Source organism: Ambystoma mexicanum, chromosome 7q (assembly GCF_040938575.1).
Source record: "Ambystoma mexicanum isolate Mex_15411 chromosome 7q, UKY_AmexF1_1, whole genome shotgun sequence".
NCBI classification, from domain to species: Eukaryota; Metazoa; Chordata; class Amphibia; order Caudata; family Ambystomatidae; genus Ambystoma; species Ambystoma mexicanum.
Genome location: NC_090941.1, coordinates 134,138,631 through 134,151,216, shown reverse-complemented (window position 1 = coordinate 134,151,216; position 12,586 = coordinate 134,138,631). Strand labels below are relative to the sequence as shown.

The following is a 12,586-nucleotide window of genomic DNA, read 5'->3' as shown; positions in this document are numbered from 1 at the left end:
AGAGGGCGTAACCTCGGGACCCGGTGCCCAAAAGTATGATACTATTATGATATGTGATTATTGTTATCTCCATAACCATATCTGTACAATAAAATCCTACGGCCTTTTATTGCCAACACTTGACAAAGTTGTGAGCCATTTATTACGGGTGTGGTTTAGGGGTCGGCCAATACTATTGCATGCATATGGGTTCAGCAGTTATCGTCTGGATTCTACCCCACATGGGAGCCTGCCATCCTTCTGTGCTCTAGGGGATCCCGTTCTCTGGTGCTCGCCAGCCTTTCCAACAACCCCATATCCTCAGCTCTGTGGATCTAAGCTGCAGTTTTAAAGCCCTAATTAATGCCCTGATAATGTGTTCTTAGAGCTGCAGTAAATTAAATGCAAGCCCATTAACTGCAGCTCTTCTATCATGTCAATTTTTTACATGTTCATTATTTATGGATTTAATATATATCTTAAAGTTCCTAATACATTATTTTTCTTTTATATAAGTTTCCAGTTATTGTCACTAGAAGCTGCAATATTTATGGACCACACCAGTTTCCAGGGAAAGTAAGTCAATTGTCCTGTTTTTATTTGTTATTCTACTTGTTTTATTACTTGTTAAGTTTCTAGAATTTATTTTGTACACTAATCACATTATGTCCAAGTCCTGATATGTGCATATGATGACGTGGCTGATATATATACATATATATATGTATATATATATGTATATATATATATATGTATATATGTATTATAGGTTGGTGGTCGGCACCAAACCTGTGAGCCATGGGTAATTCGAAAATTCTATTGCTAATAACTCTTGACTTGGTGGACAGATTTGATGACACGGTTTGTCAAGCGCCCCACCGCCACTCCCCCGCCGCTCAGTCTGGACATTTTGGGAATGATTTGTTAAAAATTTGAGAAGTTATTAAAAAAGCAACAAAATGCTTTTTGCGGACTGCTTCCATTCGTTTTCGCATACAAGAAAAAGCCCAATATTTGGTCAGCCGAAGTGCAAAAACCGCGGGCAGATTTGAACCAAATAAGAAACAACTTGGGCATGAAGCATTGACTCGATTTTCAGGTCCGGTTTGGTTTAAATCCATCCAGGAGTTTTAAAAAATATTAAATGGGATGGGGGCGTAACCTTTTTTTTTTTGCTTTCTTAGTAACTTTCATTTTTTAAAGATTTTTCCCAAAATGTCCAGACTGGGGCAGGGGGGGCCTTTGGCCATGTCCACTTTACATGATCCCCCCCCCCCCCAATTTGTTTCTTTTGGACCCACTAAGTGGCCGAGGCCTTTGGCAGTTGCCACTATATATGTCTTTTGTGCCCACTCGCCAGGGCCTTCTGCCCAGACCAGTTAGCACGGCCTTCGGCCTTGCCCACTGTATAGTTTAAAACACTACCATGGCCTTTGGTCGTGTCCTCTGTACATGTTCCCCTAATATCTTTATTTTGTACCCACTGGATGGTCACAGCCTTTGGCCGTGGCCACTATACATGTCTTTTGGGCCCACTAGCCAGGGCCTTCGGCCTGTCCAGTGAGCATGGACTTGGTGCTCACTGGCCATGGCCATATTGCACCCCTTGACATGTTGCCCTGATAGGTTACCACACATCTGTGTCAATCTCATTATTTTAACTTAAAAAAAAAAAATACACTTTTTTTCCCCATAACAGCAGTTATATTAGCAATGTACTACATATAACCCAGAATATCCGCAGATGGCTGCAAATATCCTCAGATACCTGTGTAACACACTTTTTTATTTCCGATCCCATTTTCTACTATATCCTGAATAAGGTAAAATAGCCCTGAATATGTAAAAACATTGAGCTAGGAACTTGGTCCCCAGACCCCCCGCCCCAGTGCCTCAATTTTACTAGGTGTCCTCTTTTCCCTCCCCACCTCTAGCCTGATTTCCCATTCATCGTTTTCAATCTTCCAAAATGAATTTTTCCACTTTTAGTTTTCGTCTAACCCCATTATATTCGCACTTCTCTTGCATTGAGGAAAAAAAAGGCAACTTTTTAATTTCTGAAAAGCCTCTCTCCTGCAAAGTACCATGGGAGATACAGATATAATTTTGGGAGAAGGGGGCACCCCCTTCTCTGTGAAATATTTGAACAACTACTGCGTGGGATAACCCCAAACCGTTCCTGAAGTTGTTTCGTACCTTGTCCAATTCCGTCCAGTGGTTTTTTCTGTGTGTTGCACAGAAATGTGGACTTTTTCTCTATGTAGAATTGAATGGGAGTATAACTTCCCAAAATATCCTGTCTGTGGAAGCCTATGAATAACTTTTTATTTGCTAAATATCAGCCAAATTCATCATGCAAGACAAAAGTTATTAGCAATTCAATGTTCAGGTTTCCTGTGTATCTCGATCTTAACTTAACTCAACTTAACTATAGTGCAGAGACTGCTGCAATATAATGTGTGTGTGTGTATATATATATTTATTTTATTTGTAAATGCACATAAATTACTATTATACATGAATAGTGCTCCGGACCACCCTTATTAATGAGTGTGTTTAGATCGGCTAGAATTATTATCTATAGGGGAACTACTAGTGGGACAAGACGATCAGAGTTCGTCTTTGGTCTTGGTGCTAAACCTTTTTTGGGTTACATAAGAATCAACTTTGTCTCTTTTATTTAACAACATTGGTTCCAGTAGCCTTCGGATCCATGTGATTAATACCTGATTAAACTGGCTGGTGACACTAAATATAACATATGTTATGACCCAAGGTAATCTGCTATGGACCATGCCACACTCCAGTTTGGTGTAATAGTTCTTTATTTTAAGGTATGATTAGGCTTTCCTGTTCTCAGTGAAATCCGATAAACACCGGAAAAACACCCCCGGAAGAAAAGTGCCTCCTAGGTTTAAACTGAAAAACACTGTTTCCCCCATCACAGTGGTGCCTTAGTGTGAGCACGAATGAGATGAAGTTGGGTGGTGAAGGGGTGGCTGGAGAGGGGGGCTTGGCAGACAATAGGAAAAGAGCCCTACTCCCCTGCATTTATGATTTGTTTGCTTTCTCCTATTGATTCTCCTCCTGTCCCCTGACCGTATTCAAAAACACTGCACATTCAATGTTACATTGTTTTCTTTGTAAAACAAAATATTTGTATTAGTCTGTGGTCTGAGCTATTTTGAGGAATTTTAGACAAATGTGAGCCATTTTTGCAGTTGCCGATTCATGTCTTAAACTTGGCTAAAATTCCTAGAAATACCACTGACAAATATCTGTATTTACAAAAAATGGTTTAACATGGATTTTTCAGTGTCTCTTTGTGGCCACAGATCCTTTCCTTTCAGCTGCCTAGCTTCTTTAAAAGGAAAGCTATGTGAGGCTTCCATGTATGGGGCTCGCATGAGGCCATAGTGTCAGAGTCACCTCCCAGCCTCCTGTGACTCTGTAGAGCACCCACACACAGTGGCACATCAGAAGCTGCAGAGCCCATAATTTCTGCGTAACTCTTTCTTTCTTCAAAGAGAGTTTTTAAATTAGGAGTGATTTATAAATGATGGCTCTTTTAAGGGATCATTGTTTTGGACAAGATGTTCTTCACCTTTCTGTGTGAAGAAATGCAAATGGAAATTTCATTCTGAAGGCACAGAGAAAGCACAATTTAGTTGCCTAAATCTATGCCTTCCATCAGGCCAATATCACACAGAACAGTTTTAAACTAACTACATTTTTTTCAGATGTTTATATCCAACACCAAAATGTCTTTATTTTTGGTAGAATGTAATATTTTCATCACATCATAGATGAACCCTGAATTTGTCAAACACAAACAGGTAGCCCTTTCACACTTTACATTTTGTTATACGCCTTTCAAAACCCAAAGGCCATTTTTGGCCTTTTGCTGAGTTGCAATCCTGGAGACGTGAGGGCGGACCCAATGCATTGGGTTTTTTGAGGTTGGCAAGCTTGCTCAAGTATTTGGCTGCCAGGATTTTACCCATGTTGTCATGTTCCCAGTGCAGACACACACCCACAAGAAAATAAGCACTTGTCATATATGGGATTTTTTTTCCCAGGGATATTTCACTACAGATCGTTGGGTTTAAAAAGTGAGCACCTTTTATACTTTGCCAACATATTTATTGGAACATTTGCTTTTTCAGGTTATTTTTCTGGTGTTCATTATTATTTTTTTTAAAGTTCAATGCTCTTTTGTCTTGCACACCTTCCTCTAAGGAGAAGGTCAATTGAACCATATTTGCATAATTCACTTTCAGATATGTTCACTTACTGTGCGTATAGTCGTGGGTGCCAGCTTCCGATTTTCGCTATGGGGACAAAGCTTGCCAAACAGAGTGAAGCGAGAGAGCCGTGCTCATCCCCAGTCAAAACAACACATTTTACAGAACATGTTGAGCAGGAATAGGAAAAAAGCCATATGAACTACAGGAAGATATAAACATATAACATCTCAGCAACAATCACCTAACCTGATGAGTTTCCTTTGCAACATTCTGCTATAGGATCCCCTGATATCCCACACCAGGCAAACAGTTGAGGCCTGCTCCCCCCCCCAACTCCTCCGTAAACGAGCCTCAGGGGGTACATTAATGAGACTCCCTTCTCATTTTGTAGTGAGCAGCATGATAAACAGTTTTTATAGGCTTGAAGTTTATTTCGTTTGACAGTCAAAATTATCCTTATCCCCACCAAAGGGAGTGCTCTCGGGCAAATCCTTTTATCACGCTATGCTGCCTTATCTGCTAAAATTAGAAGTCTCTACAATGTGGAAAGGTTGTTTTCACAAATGAAAGTCTTCATGGGAAGAAAAAAAAAGGGCAAAAATGGGCAAAGAGTCCTGAAAAAGAATTTCATGATTTACTGCAATAACTTTGACGTGTAGAAATGTTATATATTGCTGGATTAACACATTCGTCTTTATTCTCCTGAAAGTGTTCATAATATCGTGTTCTGAGAGACATTGGACCTCATTATGAGTCCGGCGGTAGCCGTGCCGGTAAAAACGCCCATTGCTGGTTTTCGGACATTATTACTCCCCATTCCCATTTGAGTCCCATTGGACACAATGGGAATGGGGATGTCGGATGCACCGGCAGCATTCATGAATGGTGCCAGTGCATCCGACAATGTCTGTGAGCGAGTGCCGTTCCGCCCGCCAGGTCAGACCTGCCAGGCGGAAAGGCACCCGTTCGCAGACCTCGTAGTTTGCTGGTCTGGTAGCTTAGCGGCACCGTTGTTACTGGACCGGCAAACTTGTAATGAGGCCCATTATTTATCTTATACACGCAATGAAACTATAAAAGAATATTTCTATATTTACACTGGAAAAAACTATTATCCCGAATTTTCTGAAGGGACAAACGAGAAAACACTGATAAACACAGATTCCGAAGTCTTATGAAAACACTGGAAAAACTCCCCTGGAAGTAAAATAAAATAAACCCCTAAAACAGGAAACCCTAGGTATGATATATGGTGTTGCCATTATTGTACCACATAAGAAATTAATATACTAAACAACCTTTAATCATTTAATACTTAACTTATAAGTTGTAAACAAAGACTATAATTGAGTCTCTCAGCTTTCTAGGATGCCTGGTTTATCTGTCACCAATAACAAATCCACTACTCATGCATCTCAGATCACCACTGCAAGTAAATTTAGACTCAAATAATAATGATCGCATATGTATGTAGCGCCGTTAAGTAAGATTTTCATAAATATGAATAATCTTCCTGACCTGTGTCAACCCCTTGAACTTTTTTCTTGGACTAGGTAATTATTTTCCCTTGTCCCTGGGTGAGTGGGAATCTTTTTCCCCTTACCTAGTCTTTTACTCTAGGCATGGGGAACCCGTTTGTCTCTCTAGTGTGTGATTGGAGTTATAGTTTCCAATAACTTTGGACTGTAAAGTACTATGGCAGCACACAGCATTTTAAATGCAGTGACTTCCTTTTAATTCTCTTATTATTTCTTGGATGAACAACTATTCCCAAGAAGCAAAGTGGGATTCTCATCCCCTTTACATTGATGTTAGTTAGCTGGCACACCGCAACTTATGTGGAGTGCTGGGGGGATGCAATGTATCACCTTTCTTACTTATGTGGTAACATTTTTGTTACAATTGCAAGTTTACTTGAATGGCTTCTGGCAGGGAAACTACTTTAATGACTTAGTCAAAAATCAGCCTCAGTAATGCACAGGAGAAATACCATTCTGCTAGAATGGTGGGCTCCTTCTTTTTTTGCCATTTCTCGTTTGCTTGTTGTTTCCTGGGTCGTCTGCCATTCTAGGCGGGAAAGACCTCGGTTGCAGTTTAGTCTTCGCCGGGAATCCTTTGTATTCTCTGCAGGGGTTGCAGAGTGTCCGAAGTCAGGAAGAGAGGGAGGAGTCCAAAACTCTGCAGCCCTTTGTCTTTCACATTGCCTGAAAGTAACCAGTTCCCAATGGGGGGCTGGGTGTCCTGATTGGAAAGTCAGACTGCCCCTTTCTGTAAACTGCAGGGAGAGTTTGCAGAGGTTTTGCTGGTAGTCCCTGATACATACTCTAATTCTGGAAGAGAGAGAAGAAAAGACGCCTGTAGCAATTTCCATTTACCGGAGAGCCTGCTGTATAACCAGAGCCTGAGGCCACCCTTCCTTCCAATTGACCTGGAGGTCCCGAATGCAATGACTCCTACCCAGAGGCTGGTGAGAGCCGCTTATCTCAAGATGACCTGCAGAATGAGCCATCCCTCGACATGCTGTGACCTTCCTGGGCTGCAAACTGCCAGTACCAGGGGACCTTGAGTCTGAGTTGAGTGCATTGTGAAGAATCCTATGGAGCCCTCACTGAAACCCTGCCTAGAGTCTCCTCCTTGGTGGCCAGCGACGGGCAGGCACTTCCTGACCTTGGGGGTGAATTATTGCTGGAGGATCACCTGGAAGGAGACAGGGTCCAGGGTGGTGAGGAGATCCTGTGGGATATGAGACAGTATTTGTCCTCTGAAAGAAAGTGCTTTTCTGGATTCCCAAAGCGGGTAATGGCATATTGCCATTATAATGTTCCTGACCCACATATAAAATCTGTGACGCGGGGAACAAGTTCTGTTAAATCTGAGCAGACCTTATTAACAGAAAGATCTTTCAAGGTATCTCAGGATAAACACCCTCTTTACTCCCAAATGTACAATATATATGGATCTAGAGGAAGTGCCTTAAAGCCAATACCTACGTCCATCACAGCCCATTGTAACAGTCCTTCTTTTAATGAGTTCAAAGGAAAATAAATCTACCCTGAAAATTAACTCCATTATTAAAAGAGTTAACTTTGCTGAAGGGGACTAAAAGTCCTATAACCACAGGAGTACTGGGACAAGGAAGAGAGCTGAAGAAGCATGCAGTTTCAGTAGTCAGGCAATTAAGCCCAACAACCCACACCTGAAGGAAACCTGGGAGGCATAAAAGGCCCCCTCAGGTGCAGGCAATTGGAAGGAGCTGGAACTGTGACTGGAATGCAAGCTGTAGCAGTAGTAGCAGGAGGAAGAACGCATGAGGATGGCAGACAGAGCAGAAGTGGGAGAACAAGAGAGATACAGGAACTTGAAGTAAAACAATTTCACCTGCTTGATCTGAGAGATTCCTGAGAGGGTCCTGTTCCTCCAAACTCTGAAGTTCAGAGGCTGTGCAGCAGAAGGCGTGCAAGCGAGCTGTCTTTCCCCAGGTAAGCCTGATTGTCATGGTTGCCACGCAGTGAACATGCTGGAGACCGAGGCGGGGAGAAGTTGTCAAGCTGTGGGTCTCGGGAGCGAGAGGACCAGAGACACCTTCACAAAAGAAGGGTGTGGTTCCCTAAGAAGCCAGAAGCAGTACAAGTTGTGGCTGAAGTCTTAGAAGCAGTGCGACCCGCAGAGCAAGTGTTAAAGAAGCCGGTGACCGAAGCACAGCGCTCTAATACCTTGCACAAGCATTGCCGGCAACAGTAACCAGTTCCCTATTCTCTTGCGTATGGCTTAAAGCGAGTAGAAGTTGTTAATTGAAAGTGTAATACCTGAACAATGGAAATGAAGCCCTCGCGTATAATATGAAAATCATTTTAAGTGTGTGAAAAGCAAACTCTTCTTATACCCATTGTTCAACCCTTAAAAGACTGTTACTGCCTGAAGGAGTGGCCGCGTTTCACTAATTTGGAAGAATGAACATTGTAAAGACCATTAATGAAAACATCACCTTGATAACACAATTGTGTAAACCTTTAGCTTGTAAAAACTACATCAAGGAGTGGTCGCGTGTGCCTAATTGTGATTCTTAAAGAGAGACCGAATTCTATTCTTTATTTTAACGTGGCATACCTTTCATATATAAGAAGTGAAAGTGTATAAATTATTGGAGAAAACAAGCTTTGCCCAAGCCAAGCGTCTCCCCATATTAACAGTGAAACCAGCCTTTCTCAGAGTTAAACAGCAATCTCAATGTTACTGTGGAGTTAATATCAGTTCAGTGGGCCTAAGATACAAGTGTGCAAGCATTACCTGAAGCTAAGAAAGTGGCACCAAGGCTTCTGGGTAATTACTTGGGCTGATAGCTGGCAGAAAGGTGCAGCTAAATTTGGGGAAGGGAAACTGGCTGCTTGTAAAAACTATTTTTGAAGTGAACACAACCTGTAGTTCCAGAGACTGTGGAAGACCGAGGAGTGAGTCTTAAAGGCAAACTGTAAGGAACTCATGGTGGCAACAAGTAAAACGGACACAAGTGTTCACAGTTTAAGGGTGTTTATTGAAAAATGAATGCTATATGCAGGTTGTAAAAATGCCTAATCTAAACCTCAATCCAAGATGGGAGCAAGTGTCGACCATCAAATGAAAATAAGTCAGTCCTAGTGGCATTGTGTCAAATAAAAAGGGCGTGTACTGAAGTACCTATTGCCAAACCTTACAACGAATACAAAAAGGGTGTGGGAGGGTTTTCAAGAAAAGAAAGAAGTGTTCTAAAATAATATGTCAGGAAGCGGTAGCGTGGGGTCTCCCTTCCTCAAGTTTTGAGCACAGGGTAAGGTGGGATCTTGGAGCACAGCACAGTTCCGAGTTTTTCCAGCATGCAACGACAGTTCCAGTTATCAGGGCCATCGATGGCCAAGTCTCATTTCACTTGGAAAGTCTCTTGCTTCAAGGACCTGACATACTCAAATAACAAAACAATGTCACTTTAACAAAATAAAAGTTTGTTTCCACAGTTCATATTGGTTGATGGTTTCACCCCTGGGTTCCTCCTCTTCCAGGCGCTGACCACTAAACAGTCCTTATAAATATCAAGGCCTTCAGTAGTTGAGTCTCTTGTTTCCGAGGGCCTGATGGATTCACAAAACCACTAACTAACACAAACTGCTGTCACATGTTTTCTTGGGCGATGGCTTCACCCCGGTGCCCCCCTCTTCTGGGCGCTGACCCTTCATGTATCGTATTCTTAAATGTTCCTATTTGATCTTTTCTCGGGTTCCGTATTGGCTTCGGAACAGTGATGGCTCTCTTGGAGCTGAAATCTAAGCTACTGGCTCGCATGGATCAGAACGAAGCTTCCCTACTTACGTTGCTTGATCTTTCCGCAGCATTTGACCTGGTGGATCATACCATCATATCCACCAGGCTGAATGAGGTCGCTTATTTTTCCCCATTGGCTATCCAATGGGTCTCCTTGTTCCTTCGCAATCGCGACAGTAGGGTGTTTTGTGGAGAGGATGAATCCGTGCCCATCACTATTATTATGTGTGGCGTGCCTCATTGGGTTTGCACCTCTCTGTGCTTCTATAATAGCTTCACTACTCCTCTATTTGCCATGCTGGATCACGAGGATGTAACATTTTCCAACTACGCAGATGACACGCAATGTGTCATCCCGCTGTCTGGCTCGCATGACATGGATGAAGCAGCTATTAACAAAGTCTTTGCTATCATTGAAACCTGGATGGTTTATAATAAACTAGTGCTCAATAAATCTAAAACGGAGCTCTTTAGTTATTGGATCACCCCATATGCTGCAAAAACTTGGCCCTAATTATGGAAGCTTTCATCTAGGAGGCAAAAAAATTACTCCCTTGAAGAAAGTGAAAACGGTAGGTGTGACACTTTAATCAGCGCTTCTCTATGAAGCATCATGTAAGCAGCTTAGTCTCATCTTGTGCATATCATATAAAATTGTTAGCACATTTAAGACCTTTTATTTCACAAGACAATGCCGAAACTGTTGCCAGAGCAATCATAGGAGCAAACACCGCTCCAGCCTGCTAATTGGTGTGGATAAAGCTGATCGAAACCAACTCCAAGTTTGTCAAAGTGGAGCCATAAGAGTGGTTATGAGGCATAAACTCAGAGATCATGTCACGGCAGCTAGACACACTCTTCATTGGCTACCTGTGGAATCCAGAATTGTATTTTGAAACCTGACCATAATACAGAAATGCAGACAAGGTCATATGCCCACCTACCTACAACATCTACTGCCTGTAAGAACATGTAGCAGAGCCTTAAGATCGAACAATCAACACCTCCTACTCATTTCAAAATGTAGAACTGTGAAGGTTTCTAATACAGCTTTTTTTTCCATTGGACACAAAGACTGGAATGCTCTCTCCCCGGAGCTGAGAGGGATTGAATCTCTTGAGACTTTTAAAAAGAAACTGAAGACCCATCTCTTTAATTCGGTTACTGATACTCTTTTATCTTTCTGGAATGTTTTAACTGGATTGTGATATTGGCCCCCATTTGTTGATTGTTGTTTATGTCTTGTGGCGCCCTCATGCCCCAGGGTCCATGGCCGCGCTTTATAAATAATATAAAGAAAAGTAAAGAACTTTGGATGCTTCACCCCTGGATCTCCCTCAGTTGGGCTCGGACCCCTCTTGACTGCCAGTACTTGAGTACTTGGGTGATGGCTTCACCCCTGGATCTCCCTCAAGCCGTCTTGGACCCCTCTCAAATCTCTTTAGCAGGATTTCTTTTCCTTATTTTCTCAATGTCTTTTCAAACAGTTATTAGTGGACATCACTCGGCCAGGTTCACATCTCTGAACATAATGTTTCTCATGGCTTTAGACTTTGCCCCTCTCGTCAGCATCCCTCCGTTGGGCTCACTCTTGACAACTTCACATTCACGTTAGTTTCAAGTGTTGCGGGATTCACTTACCTTGCTTTCACGCAGTTTGTGGATCAAAGTTTTTCGATTGTACAGAGATTTTACTAGAGCTCCTGTATGACCACTGTGACCTCTTTTGGTGGCTCTCCTACAGCCTTCTGTTACCTGTAGTTTCAATCAGATAGGGAACGATCAGAGTCTCTCGAGTTAGCACCCACATGGTGTCAGTTTCCCTCAGCAGCTGGTCTCCCCTTAATACTTTTCACAGTTCATTGAACTTGGTTCAAACTTGCCACTTTGTGATTCTCATTCAACACAGCCCGTTTCTTATCGACTCTCCCCTCGACTCACCGGCTGAGATGAACCGCTTGGCTTTCGGCTTCACTGGAGTCAAGGCCAGAACCACAGGAGCGGGAGCTACCTTGGTTCTTGCTTATTGGCATAGGCTTGCGCCATGTATCGTTGACCTCTACTGCAAGACACTTGTGCTATTGTCTTATGTCCTCTTCCACAGAGGTTCTGTGCGCCTGGGACAAAAAGGGCAAGGTTGCTTCTCTCCTCGCCACCCTCTCGACTCCCGCCACCTTTCTCGTGAACTGTCATGGCTGGTTAGCTGTGCCTTCGTGCTGTCTGTCCCTGTGGGGAAACGGAAGGGCCGTGGGGTGTGTGTGAATTAAGTCAATTCCCTGACTTTGCCTGACCCTCGTGTCGGGACATGTCGGGTAAACAGTCTTATTACAAGGTTGTTGTTTTATACATCGGGGAAAAATGTTGGTGTTGGAAAAGTGGAGCAGTAGAGTTTATACATGTTCTGCATGGTAGGATGGGGATAAAGTGTTATCGGGAATTATAGTCTTTGTATTGGAAAGGAGAGGGTTTGGAGTGTCAGAGTATCCTACGGGACAGGATAGGGAAGGTTTGTGAAATGGACAAGAATGACCGGGATGGAGAACAGAACATAGGGGATTGTGGGAATAGTAGTGTTCTGCCCTAGTAGATTGGGTGTTCGGGACAAAATTACTAGAGGAATATGGAAAGGAATGTCCGGGGTTGTTTGGATGAGATGCAAGCTGCTTAGAGATCTTAGAGGATGGGTTTTGTATGGAGGGTTTATTGGATCTGGGTAGGAGAGATTTAATGGGGGGGAGGCAGATGTATTGTAACCTACAAAGGCCTTAGGGATCTCGTCCTCTTTTTCCTCTTGGTACAGAACCGCACCTCACCTTGGATATCCTCCTAAGCATAACCCTGGTCTCCCCTACCCAGGTGATCCTCCCACACTGGTCCACCCCCATGGACTGGATTTAACAGCGATGGCGGTGTCCTGGCCACCTGGATAAGGGATTGCTGGCCTCCTCCTGGGTGAATACCTTCAGGTTTCTCACAAAACCCAGGTTGTTACTGTGGCAGACAGACAAGAGATACAAAGAGGAGCTCCCCTTAACTTTGGATAGTCAGGGACATCCTCAGCAGAGTAG

At 42.9% G+C, this 12,586-nt stretch overlaps 1 protein-coding gene across 1 annotated transcript in view; it reads left to right on the top strand.

Annotated features, from left to right (window-relative positions):
* TGDS (TDP-glucose 4,6-dehydratase) overlaps window positions 1–12,586 on the top strand; it is a 521,057-nt gene that overhangs the window by 334,873 nt on the left and 173,598 nt on the right. Inside the window, exon 7 of the mRNA XM_069639164.1 lies at window positions 496–555. Within this exon, the coding sequence (XP_069495265.1) occupies window positions 496–555 (60 nt within the window). The remainder of the gene's footprint in view (window positions 1–495; window positions 556–12,586) is intronic.